The sequence below is a fragment of the Saccopteryx bilineata genome, chromosome X (genome assembly GCF_036850765.1).
Source record: "Saccopteryx bilineata isolate mSacBil1 chromosome X, mSacBil1_pri_phased_curated, whole genome shotgun sequence".
NCBI lineage: Eukaryota > Metazoa > Chordata > Mammalia > Chiroptera > Emballonuridae > Saccopteryx > Saccopteryx bilineata.
In genome coordinates, this window is record NC_089502.1 from 115,215,593 (window position 1) to 115,233,398 (window position 17,806).

General features: G+C 34.5%; 1 protein-coding gene across 1 annotated transcript in view; it reads right to left on the reverse strand.

Moving 5' to 3' along the window:
• Positions 1-17,806, reverse strand: part of CFAP47 (cilia and flagella associated protein 47) — a 374,219-nt gene that overhangs the window by 61,213 nt on the left and 295,200 nt on the right. Inside the window, exons 53-57 of the mRNA XM_066250539.1 lie at positions 17,507-17,682; positions 15,126-15,233; positions 11,356-11,464; positions 7,431-7,535; positions 5,632-5,788 (exon numbers count right to left, since the gene is read on the reverse strand). Coding sequence (XP_066106636.1) covers positions 5,632-5,788; positions 7,431-7,535; positions 11,356-11,464; positions 15,126-15,233; positions 17,507-17,682 — 655 coding nt within the window. The remainder of the gene's footprint in view (positions 1-5,631; positions 5,789-7,430; positions 7,536-11,355; positions 11,465-15,125; positions 15,234-17,506; positions 17,683-17,806) is intronic.

The window sequence follows — 17,806 nt, forward strand, 5'->3', positions numbered from 1 at the left end:
CATATACAATGGAATACTACTCAGCCATAAGAAATGATGACATGTTGCCATTTACAACAGCATGGATGGACCTTGAGGACATTATACTGAGTGAAATAAGTAAATCAGAAAAAGCTAAGAACTATAAGATTTCACACATAGGTGAGATATAAAAATGAGACCCATAGACATATATAAAGTGAAGTGGTTACCAGGGGGACAGGAGTAAAGAGGGACAAATATGTGGTGACAGAAAATGATTTGACTTTGAGTGGTGGGTATACAACATAATCTATACTTGTGCTATAGAACTATTTACCTGAAACCTATGTACTCTTATTGATCATGTCACTCTATTAAATGTAATATTTTAAATAAAATTATTTTTAAAAACTGCACAACATAATACACACAATAGAATAGTAGACTTGAAACCTATATAATCTTATTAACCAATGTCATCAAAATAAAATTAATTAATAAAACTACTGATACCTGGAAAGAACAGTTATATTTAAACATTTGAATCAAATTACTAATTTCATATTTAAATTTGGATTAAGTAAAAAAATTAAATAATCTCAAGATTGCTGGTACTTTAGTAGACTAGTAATCAAAACAGCTACTTTACATGCATCAGTTACTACTTCACTCATTTATGCAATTTATATAATCCATAGTGATATTTCACATGTAGGATACCACTCAAAAATCAGAGAAAGCAATTAATGAACTAAGGTGCCACAACTATGAGTTGATGCTTCTCATCTCTCTCCCTTCCTGTCTGTCTTTAACTGTCCCTCTCTCTTTCTGTCTAGCTAAAAAAAAGAATACCACACAAAAATCAAAATACATTGTTAACATATGTATGTTACATTTATAATTATTTTTGAAATGTGCATATGACAGTTTTCAGCATAAAATAGATGCTCATTAAGTACTGACTAAATGATCACCTCCTACTTTATCAATATAAATACCAACACTAAAATAGTCATTTAGGTAGGCCCTGGCCAGTTGGCTCAGCGGTAGAGTGTCGGCCTGGCGTGTGGAAGTCCAAGGTTTGATTCCCAGCCAAGGCACACAGGAGAAGCACCCATCTGCTTCTCTACCCCTCCCCCTCTCCTTCCTCTCTGTCTCCCTCTTCCCTTCCTACAGCCAAGGCTCCATTGGAGCAGTTTGCCTGGCACTGAAGATGGCTCCATGGTCTCTGCCTCAGGCACTAGAATGGCTCCAGTTGCAGCAGAGCAACTCCCCAGAGGGGCAGAGTATTGCCCCCTGGTGGGCATGCCAAGTGGATCCCGGTAGGGCACATGCAAGAGTCTGTCTGTCTGTCTTCCCCTACTTCTCACTTCAGAAAAATACAAGAAGGGAGGGAGGGAGGGAGGGAGGGAGGGAGGGAGGGAGGGAGGGAAGGAGGGAGGGAGGAAGGAAGAAATTTAAATAGTCATTTATGTAGGAATAAAGTTATGAGTTAATTCAACCCCTGCCATAGGCAAACACACAAATTAGCTGGTTTGGAATATGGTTAAATGAGCAAAAGCACACACACACATACATGTAATGAAAATGTGCCTTACAATCTCAATGCATACAGCAGGTCTTAATTCCTAATGTTTAAACTCAGACCCTGCTTCCCATTCATGACTATCTCTCCCATTCCCAGCTTTATTTCTGGCTAAGCAGGGTGGAAACTTCAGAGCTAAGGACTGGGGTAGAGGGCATAATTACTGATGAGAATTGTAGAGACAGTTCAAGGATACCAGCCAGTGAGCAAGGGTACAATCTAGGCTGTAAAAGGAGGCCAAGATGGAAATCTAAGTATGTGTAGATCAGACAGACAACTTAGAATGACAGACGGTCCTGGAGAGGACAGCTAGACATGATGAGTTCAAGACCCTCTTCCATCACTTATTTATTACATGTATGGTTTTAGGAAATTTCTAAGCCTCAGGTTCCATATCTGGAAAGCCTCCAAGATTTTTTTTTTTAAAGATTGGGTACTGTCATGTTTACAAAGCTCAAGTGTGGTGTATACTGCGTGTAAAACAAATCCTAGTTCCCTAGGCTATTTGAGCTTTTCTGCAGCAATCTGCTCCTCTTGGGACTCATTAATAATCTGCTTTGGGACATTTCTATTAGTCTCTGGGTCTGAGGCCATCTCCTCTCGAGCCACCCTATCTCATTCACCTTTGGAAGTTGGCATGGGTTAAGATATAAATAGGCTCCTGAAATATAACCTTTTAATACTTTGCTTTGCGTAATATTCACCTGAAAAAACTTTATGCTAAGACAACACGCAATAGAATTAAAGAGTTATATAGAATTAAATAGAATTAAAAGATTCTTTGAAAAACAAAGGGCAATACTTCTGAGGCAAGTGATTAAAATGGAAATAGCCAAGATATCAGCAGAAGAAAAGATACTAGAGAATAGGGCAATATAAAAGTTTGATCATAAGTTTGCAACTTTAAAAAATGCTGCCTTCTTGGAAAAACAGTGAATTTTGAAAGATCTATCCATCCATCTATCTGTCCATCTATCCGTCCATCCACCCATACATACATACATACATACATACATACATACATCCAAAGAGAAGCAAGAAATGCAGGATCCGAAAACCTGAGATTCCTCACACTTAGCAACCACCCTCGTCGTGCTAGCCTATGTCTTGCTATCAATTTTCATAAGGGGATTCTATTAATTCTGTAGCATCTGCAGGAACAGTTACACATTCCTTTGAAAGATAACAAGGGATTGCATTGTCCTGCCAAGAAATAATTTGAACCCTTTGAGTAGTGAGTTTTTTTCATGCTCGCTGATGCCCAGGAGTGAATTTTTTTTCAAAAAATGAAATTAGTTCCAGTTCCAGTTTTATTAACTTAAAATCATGTTTGTTTGTTAACCAATTTATACAAACAAGAAGAACATACATTTGCTTTTTATAAATGTTGCCTTACACATTTTTAAAGATGTACATGTACGATCGTACTCTGGATGGTCAGGAGGCACGAGAAAGTACGTGAACGTTCCTACTACTCAAAGGATTAAGACATTTACAAATATTTACATGAGAAGGTATCAATTTAGCACCTTTTTAATGTATATATTGGGCATGTATGTTAAATATTTTATTCTTCTTGTCAGTCACGTTTCCCTGTGGCCCTTCAACAATTCAGGCTAAATTATGAGGCACAGTCACCAAGGAATATAAGATGATATATAGGCCTTGGCCAGTTGGCTCAGTGGAGAGAGTGTCAGCCAAGCATACGAATGACTCAGGTTCAAACCCTGTCAGGGCACACATGAGAAGTGACCATCTGCTTCTCTGACCTTCCCTCTCCCTCTTCTCTCTTCCTCTCTCGCAACCAGTGGCTTGAGTTGGTCTGAGTGTCAGGCTCAGGTACTGAGGATAGCTCAGTTGGTTCAAGCTTTGGCCCCAGACATGGGCTGTCAGGTGGATCCCTGTCAGGGCGTATGCAGGAGTCTGTCTCACTATCTCTCCTCCTCTCACTTAAAAAAAAAAAAGACATGTATATGATGGCTAGAGAAAAAGAGTCCACGAAAGAAAAAGGAAAGGATGAATCTTTTCATAAAGGGAAGAGAGAAAGATTAGATCAGTGTCTTATTTTGTCCCTAGTCTTGTCGGGTTGAAGGAAGAAGTGGAAGAACCTGAGAGTTTGAGTATTTACCCAAGAGAATGAGTTCAGTTATAAGACTGTTTTAAACTGCAAAACACTAATAAATAAAAAAGTTTGTACTACAAAGAAAATTAGCCACAAATTGTTTCACAATTTATGTTCAATGTTAAAAATCTCAATCAAATATGTTCTATAACACTCTCATAGTTATAATTTGGCTGCACCCACCCTGAAAACTTCATTCCCTGATATAATTCATCTATCAGCTTTGTGTGTCCTCACACCAGTAAATCTGAGCCCTAAAACTGGTAGAAATTTCACAAACACACATTTTTTGGGGGTCTATCTAAATGTGTGGCCTGCAATTCCAGCCAAATACAACACAGTTATATTTGAATTTTGTCAGCTGCATCTTCTTGTCCCCCTGGTAGTTATTGGAAACCCCTGTTCCACACTTCAAATCTCTTACTAAGTCTCCTTTTTTTCAGCAGACGAAAATCTAAACAAAACTGCTCTTAATTGGCAAGCCTTTCTAGTACCTAACAATTTGTCTACATTCACGTTTGTTTCATCTTGCCTCTTCTGTCCATGACTTTTCTTTCTACCTCAAGTCTGATCTTAGTCCTCCCAGAGCCTCAGCCATCAGTTAAACACTACCTCCTTTATAGCTTTCACTCCTGCTCCTCCTGGCTTCTTCCTTCTGCTGCTACACATGCTCAAGTCTCTTCAATATTAAAATGCCAACTTCCTGAGACAGCAATCAACTGTTAGTAAATATTGGCATGTCTCTCCTCACCACAGCCAAAGTAGTCATAAGAGAATTTTACATCAGATGACATCACGTACTTATTTTTTCTTATTTCGTATCGGGAATATGAAGAGATGATCAGAAAAGATAAAAACTCCAATAGGTAAATAAGACTATTCAGCTTCAGGATTAAACAAAAAATAATAATAAATTTGCAATGATGATAAAACACCATTTTTCTCCAATCAGATTGATGGAATTAAAGAGACTGCTACTAGTCAGGGTTAAAAGGCTCAAGAAAATAGGTAATGTCTATAATATACTCCTGATGGCAGTATGAATTGCAGTAGTATAACTATTCTGGAGAAATAGTTGATTATTTATATGAAAAACCTTAATATATATATTCCTCTCAGCCCAACATTTGAACTATATAAAATGGATCACTGCTATAGTAGTATTTTAGTAGAAGCAATAATATCTGAGAAGATAAAATTAGTACTGTCCAACATTACATTTAAAATGTGTTTGAGAAATTTAATAGTGAGTTATTATTTAGACCTACATTATTTGAACATTTAATAAAAAGTGAACAAAAACTCCAATCTTTAAAACCATGTATCTTCAATATGAAAGGAAGAAAAGAACAAGTTTGATTACAGCCAAAATTTAACCCAAAGATGCTATTTATAATGAATATAGAGAAAGGAAACAATATCAGAACACTAAGAATTTCTATAAACTTTTATAGCATATTTGAATAATAATAATCAGAATCTTACAAGTCTACTAATTTATAGTTTTGGCTTTATAGATAAAATTAGAAGATGACTTGTTACATAGATGTCTTACTTTTTTGGAGCATTTAAAAATATTTTTTTATTTATTGACTTTAGGGAGAGAGTAAAGGAGAGAGGGAAAGAGACAGAAACATGTATCTGTATCTGTATGTGCTCTGACTGGGGATCAAAGCGGCAACCTCTGCATATCAAGATGCCACTTGGACCAACTGCGATATCTGGCCAGGGCTAGATTTCTAAATTTTCATTCTGTCTCCACCACTTACATCCTGTGATTTCAGCCAAGATACCTCATTTTCACATCTCATATTCTCTCTCTTATAAAATGATGGTATTGAGCTCCTGGATCTCTAAGTACCCACTACCTCTAAAATGCATTGTTTCTATGATAAAATAAGTTTGAATAATAATTATAAAATAGCATAGGTAAAATATAAGAAAAACAACTTAAACAACTTACTTGTTAACAGGATATTGACGAGAACATTTTCTTTTGTGGGATTTTCAAAATCTATAGCAATACTTATTGGCTTATGCAAAAATGTAGTTACTTTTTGTACTTCTAGAGGCTGTGGAAAAAGTCCAACTCCAGAAAGGAGGCATTTCCATTCTTCAAACTGTTTAAAGATAAACATTCATAACATATATGTCATAATTGCATGCATTAAAATGAACAGGTTTTGCTCAAAAAGGATGGTGACTGGATGAGTTAAATTAAGAAAGGAGACCCGATGACTCTGAGATGAAAAAATAAAAAGTAAAAAATAAAAAGGAAAGGCAAATAATCAGAGAGGTCAGGGAAATACGTTGAAAAGGTTGAAGGGGTCTGGGCCCTGGAGCTGAAAAGATGAACAAATGATTGATTGAAGTCTAACTACAGATGAATCCTTGAACCTTTGCTACAACTTGGAAGGAGACGTTTCAAGTGGCCGAAATCAAGCACCAATGTAAAAATGATTTATAAAAGGTTTAAATTGATTACTTACTTGAGTTCTTTGTGTTTCAGAATTTCAGGCTCAATGTCTAGGCTAGGATTTTCTAAAGCTATTAAGACGAAAACTGCTAATGTACCAGGTTATCCTTAATTAGATATAATTTACATCAGAAATGCAAGTGACCAAACTGTCCCCAGTAATTAAGATAAAGGGACTAACCCTGGTATGAAGCAATGATTTAAAAGTGTGCCTTGTTAAAGTTATTTTTGTACAAGAATCCAACCTCTATTGTACTTTCCCTCTGTACAGAAAGGATTACTATTTGCTTTAATATCTTTGAGGCACAGATACTTCCCCAGTATTGCTTCGGGTCATGCATAATTAGATCAGTAATCATGTAGGAAATTTAATAGCCTCAAATTTTTTGCTGAAGGTAGATTACACAGTATTTTAGAAAAGAGAACACTTCTGTCACCCACAAGTCTTGCACCAACATTGGGACCCTTATATTGTATGTGATTCCACTGCCTCTCAGATGGCAGTCTCCTTTGTGTCCCTTGAGATTTAAAGTTCCTATCTCCATTTATTTTCATTCCCATCAGCACTTGAAGAAGTACAAAATAATAATAAATGTAAAAAGCTATATAAATTTCTCATGGGTAATAAGAGAGTTATAAGAAAATTGGCAATCTGTAGGTAGCTGTAAAAATAGTCACGAAGATGGTTTGAAGCCAGACATTTTGGATTCAGGTCTGGATTAAACTTCTTACTAGCTACCTGATTTTCATCTCTGTAGCTCAGTTTCCCGATCTGTAAAGAGGGGTTGATAATCTTTTCATTTTAGAACTGCAGTGAGAATGAACTGAGATAATTAGAAGAATGGCATGAGGCAAGCTTAGAGATGCTTAAAAAATGATTAGCCATTGTTGCTTTTTCAAATATTATTCAAAAATGCTGTGCAGATGAAACAGATTGAAAAAATAACATATTTGCAAGATCAAACTTTCTACAGTTTAAGTTTATGAAAATTTGAATAGTTCATAAAACCCAAGTCAGAAAATTCACATAAATGCCAACAATTTGGCATTTACAAATGTTTAAAACCTGGGTGTCTATTCTCCTTCATTCAAGCAATTTAAGGATTCAAAAATGTCTTTTTTAGACGCCTGTACATGCACAAACTGTATTTCCAAAAGTTTATTTAATTAATAGTTTACAATAAACTTGTTCTATATACAAAAGATGTCAACTGGATGAACAGGTTTTAGTTACTTGACTTTAAAATTTAATTAACTACACTTGGTCTAAGAATACTCTATCATACCTGGGCACAGTAAAAGATAATAGAACCTTGGTGACCAGCTCTTCCAAGGCCAGAAGGCCGAAACTGAACAGGTACTTTTTCCTTGCCGTGAGGAAGTATGATCAGCTGTGTAAATTTTGAAAGAAGAGAAAGAGAAACAAAACAATCAATACCTTTGTTTGGGTCAGCATCTTTGTGTACTAGGTGTATGCTGGGTTGCTGTTTGTGTGATTAATGTGTTGCATTGCACCCTTTATCCAATCTTAGTATGCCTGCTTGATGAATATTGGTAAAACAGCTGGTGGTTAAGTGTTGAATGGTGCTCATGCCATGTTCTTACCCAGACATGAACTTCATGCTCTCTTTATATATAAAGAAAAGCAACATTAATTTTTTAGTCTGAGTTAGAGACCCCATAATAGAGATGTGCATTTTGTTTAAGAATCCATAGTTTATTGTTCATTCTAGGAAACAAGGCACACACTGGGAACCTAAACTGTAGCCTTGGTGATGTGGACAGAAATGAGCTGATTCTAAGCATAGATGCAAGTCATGCTTCTTTAGTGTATCGTAAAGTGTTCCACTTTGTCCTATCACATACACACTAGTGTGACCTGAGAAAGTAACTTGATTCTGAAACGTATTAATTTGTTACTTCTTTAGAGTTTGTAAGTCAAGAACTTTATCCCAATATATTGAGGACTTGAGTATCTCATAATTAAAATGCTACACTGTGAATAATATTTATTACCAACGCAAATAATAATAGAATGAGTGGTACATATCTGAAAAATAAATGAGTTATTTTTTCACTAATTTATTTTGCCAGATAACACTTGAAAAAGTAAAACTGATATATGGCAGTGTCATTCAATCCTTGTTAAATATAGCACTTGGTTCTCAATAAACTCTGAGACAATGAAATACAAATACAAACTTAATTTTATATTTAGAACAGAGTTATGTCTTTATTATGTATCAGTGTGTTTATCTACAGCAAGTATTTTTATCTTGGACTGGTTGTCTAATACGTAGAATATTTCAAAGTTATTAGTTAATGCACATTTAAGGAGAATAAATTAATTTCAACATCAACTTTAGCAAAAAATAAAGTTGTATTTCATATATTCTTTAAATTTAGCAAATAAGAAAAGTTTCTCTGTACATATAGAAAGGATATACATATACATGAAATAAATAATCCTTTTTATTGGAAAAAACATAAACTACTTCATCAAATTTGATTTTAATTCTAACATTACCACTTGCTAATCATGTCGCTTAAGTATTTTAACCTTCCTATCTTCAAATTCCTCTTTTGTAAATATATGTCACAGGCAGCAAAGATTGAGGTAGTATATACAACCAAGGAGTGATTCAATGAAATTTCTTATTTCTAGCTGAAATGTACTAGAAAATACATTTCTCGTGTTCTCAAGGGAAGAAGTATTTAGTGTTGAAATAGCATGATACAATTTACCTTAAAATTAAACAGTGAAGGGATGAAGAAGTACAGATTGGTAGTTCCAAAAAAAAAAAGATGTAAATAAAGTACAGCATAGTGCATATGATAAATAATATTGTGATAACTGTGTCTGGTGCCAGTGGAGCATGGATAACACTCTGTAAAGTAGATGACTATCTAACCACTATACTGTACACTTGAAACCAATATAAAATTACACTGAAAGTAAACTATAATTTAAAAAAAATCCTGAATGAGAGTGAAAAAAAAAAAAAGAAAGGAAGAGAGATACATGGCAAACTATTAAGCTAAGACCCAAAGTAGAAGGTATAAATTTGTGCAGTGTATTATTCTTTCAGAATATATGTCTTTATATATATGTGTGTGTATGTGTGTGTGTGTGTGTGTGTGTGAGTGACAGAGAGAGCAACAGAGAGGGAGAACATCAATTCATAGTTGTGACACCTTAGTTACTCATTGATTGATTTCTCATTTTGTGCTTCAACCAGGGGTCTCCAGCTGAACCAGTGACCCTTTGCTCAATCCAGTGACCTTAGGGCTCAAAGCAGCAATGTTCAAGCCAGCAACCCTTTGCTCAAGCCAATGAGCCTATATTCAAGCTGGTGACCTGAGGGTTTTGAACCCTGGTCCTCAGTGTCCCAGGCTGATGCTTTATTGACTGCATCACCACCTGGTCAGGTTCAATTTCTGTATATTTTTGAAATTTTTCACAATATATCATTAAAGGAATGCAAGATTTTTACATCCTTATTTTCTTTGGTAATCAATCTATGAGTTTTTTGTGTATGTTTCTGTGGTGTGTGACAGGGAGAGAGAGGGATAGATAGGGATAGACAGGAAGAAAGAGAGATGAGAAGCATCAATTCTTTGTTGTGGCACCTTAGCTGTTCATTGACTGCTTTCTCATATGTGCCTTGACCAGGGGGCTATAGCAAAGCGAGTGACCCCTTGCTCAAGCCAGAGACCTTGGGCTCAAGCTGGTGAGCCTTTCTCAAACCAGATGAACCCCTACTCAAGCCAGCAACCTCAGGGTTTTGAACCTGGGTCCTCTGTGTCCCAGTCTGGTGCTCTATTCACTTTGCCACTGCCTGGTCAGGCCAATCTATGCTTATTTATTGAATTATTTATGAATAATAATCAATATTTTAAAATCCTTTCCTGTGTAAATAAAACTATAAGTTATATATATATTACACACACACATATGTATACATAAATGAAAAAATACATTCATTCACATTAATGTGTTCTCCTAATTTGTCCTACAATATACAATACTAGCTTCAGTAATCTATAAATTTATTTTGTCATTTCATAATACTGATATTAATTGCTTATTTCATACTTAATATCTGACAAATATATATATAAAAGAATAAATGGACTAGGAAGACATAATTGAAAATATTAAAGCAGAGCCCATATTCTTTATTTATATAAGTTGGCATCTGCAATACATTGTATTTGTTTTCCCTTGGAACACAATTTATATTCCTCTGTAAAAGTTGTGATATAAAGAATATGAGACCACTTTCTAATGAGAAATTTATTTGTAAACTATATCCTGAATATTATATTAAATTTTTATATATGGAAAATACAGTATTGATATAAGCATACGCATATTTTAAAATAAGTTTTTAAAGATTACACAATATATTTACTAATTTTAGCATTGATAGTGATATCTAATTTTACACATTATGTTAGTTAATTACTAATTTTATATCATGCTATTGTTGATTGGCAACCAGTGATTCATAAGAGATAGGTATTAAAATATAAATGAAGGAATCACATTGTAGATTTTTGAATAGTTGTTAAAAGTCTATTATTTTGAAATTTACCTGAAAGCATGGTTTTGACATTCACTGCCATTGTTGATATATGCTTTGGAAACATAGATACTGATGCTGAACCTTCAGATCTTATTTTGTTAGTGGGGGAGGGGAAAAGTGATTGAGGCCCACTGAGAGGCTCTGATATGTGCTAGGGGCCAAGTAATGAGCAAATAGGGCAGAGAAAGGAGGAAAGAGAGGCAGAGTTGTCATCACTGTCTGGAAGTTGGGGAGGGGTGGTGGGTAGGAGCTCTTGAAGGACTGGAAAAGAATTGGCCTCTTGGGACCCTGGAAACACAGCATGACTGTTGAGCCAAAACCATACTACTGGAAACCTACTGCAAAAATTGATTAAAAGCATAGTTTATTTAGAATTCAGTGATAATGAACATGACTCTAGTCTAGCATATATATTTTCAAAAATATATATGAATATTATATTGGTTTTTTGATAAATGAAAATTGGGGATATATATTATATACATTTACATAAAATCCATTTTTAAATTTTAGACATTTAAAACCTTATTAATTGAAATGCTAATATTCTACGGTTTCCCAATATCAGAATTGGAAAATGTTCTGGTAGTGATAGGATAATTGGCTTTCTGAATTTACTTACTGGTGATGTTTGAATTTTCACTTCAAAATTATCAGGATTGCTGTTTTTTATTTGTAACTCTAAGGTTTCACATGTAGGGTTACGTAAATAAATGGTTTGAGCGACAAACCTAGAAGGAAAAACAAAGCTAGTAAACTTGTTCACAAAGCTGTACATTGTTAATTTTTTTAATTTGATGACTATTATGGGATGACATGTATCCCACAAAAAGGTAATTTGAAATCCTAAATCCCAATACTTCAGAGTGTCACCTTATTTGCAAATAGGGTTGTTGCAGACATTCTCAGTTAAAATAAGCTGGAGTAGTGTGGCCCTTAATCTAACACACTTTATATGAAGATGAAATGACACATGAGAAGATGGTCATATGATAGCGGAGATGAGATTAGAGTGATGAATCCATAAAGCAAGGAACACCAAGGACCGCAAGCAAACACCAGACGCCAGAAGAGACAAAGAACGATTCTCCCTTACTGGTTTCAGAAGAAGAATGGTCTTTCTGAGACTTTGATTTCAATCGTCTACCTTCAAGAACTGTGATACAATCAGCTTACATTTTCTTAAGGTATTCAGTTTATGGTATTTGCTATGGCGGGCCTATGAAACTAATACAATCACTTGTATGAGTTTCAAAATAAGAATCACATGAACTAATGACATTTTGCTAAATTATATAATCCCTGATTCTCTATTTTTGACACCAATAGCATTATACATTGGGTACTGGAACATACTGCAATTTTAGGAGCAATGTTTACCAATTATTTTATAACTGATAAATCCAGAAAAAAATTAATGCAGTCTAGAAATAATAACAAAGAGTAATAAATTAACAATGTCCTGTCCATTTCATCAAGAAGGTACAAAGTGATGATAAGGAAATAACAACCCCCCAAACTGTGGCTAGCATTTATGGTCAAAGCAAAGAATAATCAAGACAGTTCATAATTTTCAATCCACCATCATTTCTAATGCCTTTTGATTTACGATATCAAAATTGGAATCTTGTAAGACAAATAAAAACCACACTGAGATGTCACCTCACATCTGTTAGTTTGACTGTTTTTGTCAAGTAAGATATGTATTGGTGAGAATGTAGAGAAAAGGAAACAGTGGTACACTGTTGATAGCAATGCAAGTTGGTACAGACAATATAAAATATAAAACCAATACTGTCTAGCCACTGTGCTGTACACTTGTATCAAATACAAAATAACAATATAAACTGCAATGTAAAGAAAAGACTATCAAAATGGTCTAGAAACATATAACAAGAGAGTCAACCTCATTAGTCGTAAGAGACATGTAAATTAAAAGCACATTGAGGTACCACTTCACACATACCAGGATGGTTAAAATTAGTCTTCCAACATCTATGATTTTTAGGATGTGAAGCAAATATAATTCATATATTCTGGTAGGAGTATAAAAAGGTACAGCCAATGTCGAACTCTTTGTCATTCTCCACTAAATTTAAATGATACTATCTTCGCATGTTATCACAATAGAAATGAACACAAATGTGCAACAGAAGCATATACAATGTTATAAACAATATTTTTCATAATATACAATGCCTGGAAAAAAGATTAATCAACAACAAAACGCTGTACTTTGTGGCAGTGAAGAAAACAAATGAAGAATAGCTCTAAGAACAACATGAATGGCCCAATAAGGCCCCACTATTTTGAAGCCTCACATGTACATATGAGCAAAAAAAGCATCAGAGAAAGTTTCTAATAGGAAAGAGCAAAACCATTAAGACAAAGACCATGACTTCTTAAAATGACCATTCAAATCTTAAAGGATAGGAGAGAAAATATTAAAAACATGAAAAATTTTAGAAACATCCAAATTAAAACATTAAAAAAATGGTCTTGGATGTTGACAGCAGACATAAAAAATTCAACAAAAAAATTGTAATCTAAAACTGAGTACATCTGCCTAAATGCAAAAATACAAACGTTGGGGAGGGAGGCAATAAAAGTAAGAACATTATTAAAATAGTCCCCCTCCAAGTTCTAAATCTGAAACATAGATATTGTAGGAAGAGAGAAAAGAGAAAATGGAGAGATGACATAATTTGTGGTTTCCATGAACTGAAGGCCATTTGCTTCCATATTGAAAGAGACCACACTTACCTGGAAGAAATGTATGAAAATAGAGCCATACGAACATATTAACAATTTTAAGGACATTGGGTACAATGAAAAACCGTGCAAACACTGAAGAAGGTAAGGATCCAAGGCAAGGTTGTTAAAAATATAGTCACCACCAAACATCTTTAAATAGTATATCTTTTAATTATACACAGCATGACTTAGATGAAAATAAATTTTAAAGAAAACATGTTGAAAAATAACAAAAACTTAAAAAAAAGGCTGATGCTTTTTAAGGGCATGAAAGAAATCATGATTGTAAAACAGAAATATTTTTACAAAATTGTCTTACATTTATTAATAATTTATACATATAGTTTTCATATATTAATATATTTTTAAAACAAGAAAAAGTAGTTGTTTGTAAACAAGTTGTAGGATACTGCTGGTGCTGCACTGGTTTCCCTAGAAGATTTGAAGCAGCTCTCTGAACTTCCCCCACCACCAACTTCCACATGTTTGCTGTGTATCTTCCACCTGAGACTTTCAGAGAATTGCCCATGGGTCCTGGAGCCTCCTCAGTGTTACTGCACAAGTGTTGGAAGTTTATGGCTCATCCCAAGGAAGCTTATAGTGACTAGTATGGGAGTTCAAAAGCCCAGCATCTTGGCATCAAGACAAGACCAACTCTAAGATGTCATTTCTGCTGCAGAGCTTTTTGCGGTACTATCCCTGAAATGATCCCCTTCTTCTCTTTCCTTATCCTGCTTTCGCTATTCTGTTATTGACTTCTCTAACTGGAATCACTTCCTTAATAAATCACCTGCGGTGTTGTTTTGGCTCAAGATCTGGTGTTAGGAGAATTCAACACTCTTTTGGTGTGCTAAGGAAGAGAAATTAATGAAAAAGCACAGATGTGCCCACTAGCAGAAATTGTGACATGGTTATCCCTATGTACTAACACCAAACTTGGTGCCAGGCATGTAATAACTCAACCATCCAAATATAAATGGTCATATCTCAAGGGAATATGGTATTAACCATGTAACCAAGTATTCTCAGCTGCCTATTGCTTACTGTCTGCTTTGCCCTGACCAAGCTTTAGCCAGCCTTCTCTCTGTCCTACAGCTCCCAGAACTCTGCTGGAATCCAAGCCTGAGAAGGCACACACACACAAAAAGTAGAATGTGCCTCCCTTCTCAGCTTTTCCAGGAAATCAGTTTATCCTAGTGAGATGCTTTTCCTATCAGTTTTCACTGATCATTTTCCCTTCCTTATCTAGCTTGCCTTCCAAAGATTCTGCTTAGCTCTCTCTGCTTGCCATTTCTTTACCCTGTAGAGTAAAAATCCTTTTCTATTTGATTTTGAGGCCCTTGCATATTCCTGAGCTCAGAGCATTCTCCCTACGCATTAGTCCCCTTAGCTATTTCTCTAGTCCCTTTCTCTCCCTAGCAATACTCATTCCTGGTAAAAGCCTCTCCTTACTATGTCCTGACTTGCTTTTCTTTCATGTACATGTTCCATGGGGTAGTTTAAATATCAAACCTTCCCTGGAGAAGAAAATGAATTGAAAATATATTCATGTCTTATTTAAAAATACATGATAACACTACTCGTTTAGATAAACATTTTCCTTTCATAAAATAATTTTATCTATTAAATAGAACTTACTTTCCAAGGTCACACTGGACTTCTGGCATTACAATCGGTGTTGGTAAGTCGACAATAAATTTCAGTAAATACCAGAATTCTACAAAATTATCAGGCTGAAAAATTATGCTGGTGAAGAGAATATACAAAATTTTATCAGTTGTTTTAGTCTGAATAACTAATTTGTCAGAAAAAAATATCCCAAATACAAAAAAAAACAATGGCTCTGTAACAATCTACTCTCATGGTAGATAAATTTTTAAATTTTTCATTTTTGGTGAGAAAAATCAACTCATTATTCAAGAAAAACATACCATTATTAATACTTGTTTAATAAATTCCTGTTAAATAAATGAAAATTGTCCAAACCTAAGTAATTAAAACACCTTCCAGGAGCTATAACCAGAAAAGTCCTGCTTTCAAACTGTGATTGAATCAAATTGAGTTTGTTGAATTAAACACATGTAGATTTTCCTGTGAAGGCCATCAGGAGACATGCAGCTCTGGAGAGCCTCCTTCATAATCAACATGTGCTCATCTATGGGGAGACAGAGACAGCATATGACAGTCTCCAAGTATAACTGGGCTGGCATTCCAGCTCTGTCATCTTTTATTTGTATGGCCTTGAACAAGTCACCTAACATTTTATGCTTCAATTTAATCATTTATGAAATGGGAGCAATTATTCCTGTGTCTCTCTCATGACTACTTTGAGAATTTTTATGTGTATATATATGCAAAACTCATGCCCCAATGATGATAACAGAGTAGTCAGTAAGTATTACCCCAAATTACGTCTTCCAATGTATGCTGATAAAGAAACTTCAAGATTCAGTCTGTGTTCACAAAACCTCTACAGTCACACTGGGGAGAGCAGACTAGTCCACATTCATAATGGTAATCTATCAAAATAGTATCTTCTTTTTTAATTTAGAAATTAAATTTAATGGGGTGACACCGATCAATTTGGCAGATGGGAAAAATATGTTATGTTCTTATTTTCATGCTTCACATTACAAAAATTTTTATGCTCTAAAATTTCAAAAATGTATTTATTTATCCATTAGTCACTAAAATAAAATTTCTTTAACCCCAAAAGAGCATATTAACTAGCAAAGGGCATTTTCATGGAATAATGGCTGTATTTTATAATGTCTTTGAAGTCTAGTCTTTGAAACTATAATAAATAAATGGGATATTACTTTGAAACAAATAAAGTTGATTATTTTACTATAATGCAATTGAGTTAATCATGAACATAGAGGTTCTGTGTTTGTGTGCATGTACATGAGCATACAGTACTGTTTTTCACAATTATCATGCTATAAAAACACTTATCATTGCACTGCTAACACGTCTGTTTATTGTTGTGTGTTTGTGATGTGCATGTGTGTGTATACACACAGAAGGTCCTCAATATATAACTGTTCAACTTAAATTGTTCAGCTTACTATCTTTCAAATTTATAATGGTGCAAAAGCAATATGTATTCATTACAAACCATAATTCAAATTTTGGATTTTGAACTTTTCCTGAGCTATTTTGAACTTTTCCTGGGCTACAATTGATACACTACAGTACATTCATTGTGTTAGATGATTTTGGCCAACTGTAAGCTAATGAAAGTGTTCTGGGCATGTTTAAGGTAGGCTACACTAAGCAATGATGTTTGCTAGGCTAGGTGTATTGAAAGCATTTTTGACTTATGATATTTTCAATTTACAATGAGTTTATTTCAAGACATTCTGTGTATATATTTAGCATAGTATAGTACAGTACTGTCAATTTAATATTCTCTATGTCAGGGGTCACCCGGAGGACAGCTGTGATTGGCTCCAGCCACCCGCAACCATGAACATGAGCGGTAGGAAATGAATGGATTGTAATACATGAGAATGTTTTATATTTTTAACATTATTATTTTTTTTATTAAACATTTGTCTGTGAGTCAGATTCAGCCATCAAAAGAGCCACATCTGGCTCGCGAGCCATAGGTTCCTGACCTCTGCTCTATGTCTTCCAAGAGAATGATTTGTATTTAGTTCAGAATATAAAATATGAATTAATTTCATCAAGAATATTGAAAGTTTAACCCATAATATCCTTATATAATCACTTTCATTTAAGTCAGTTTTTGCACCAAGAAATATTTGGTTAGTGAAAAGCAGAATTGAAGAGGGTATATAAAGAACAATGCAAGAACCATTTAACTTGTTGCTCCAATAAACATTGAAGAAAGCAATGCGAACTCTAAATTAGTACATTTTATAAATGATTGGTATTAAATAAAGCTAAAACTATGAGCAAGTGTAATCTAAATGATTACAAAATGCAAATAATCATTTTAAAAGCTTGATTTCAAAAAATCAACAAGAAAATATAACACCATATTGAAACCATACCTTTCCTTTCTACAGCCTGTAGCTGCTGGAGTATACCTCACATGATAGTCCATACACTGTTGTGGAGCCAATGTAAACTCCCGGGGTGCCAAAAAAGCAGGATTTGATATTATAACATCCATGTTAATCATGTGTTCTTGTGCATTACGTAGTGGGATATCAAAACAAATGCCCTCCTAGAATTACAGAACAAATATAATCAGTTGCTAGTATTAGCATAGTGTCATTTTTCTATGGAAACAAATGCAAAGAAAAATTGGATACAATATAAAGCCATTTCTTTTATTTTTCTCCTTGGTC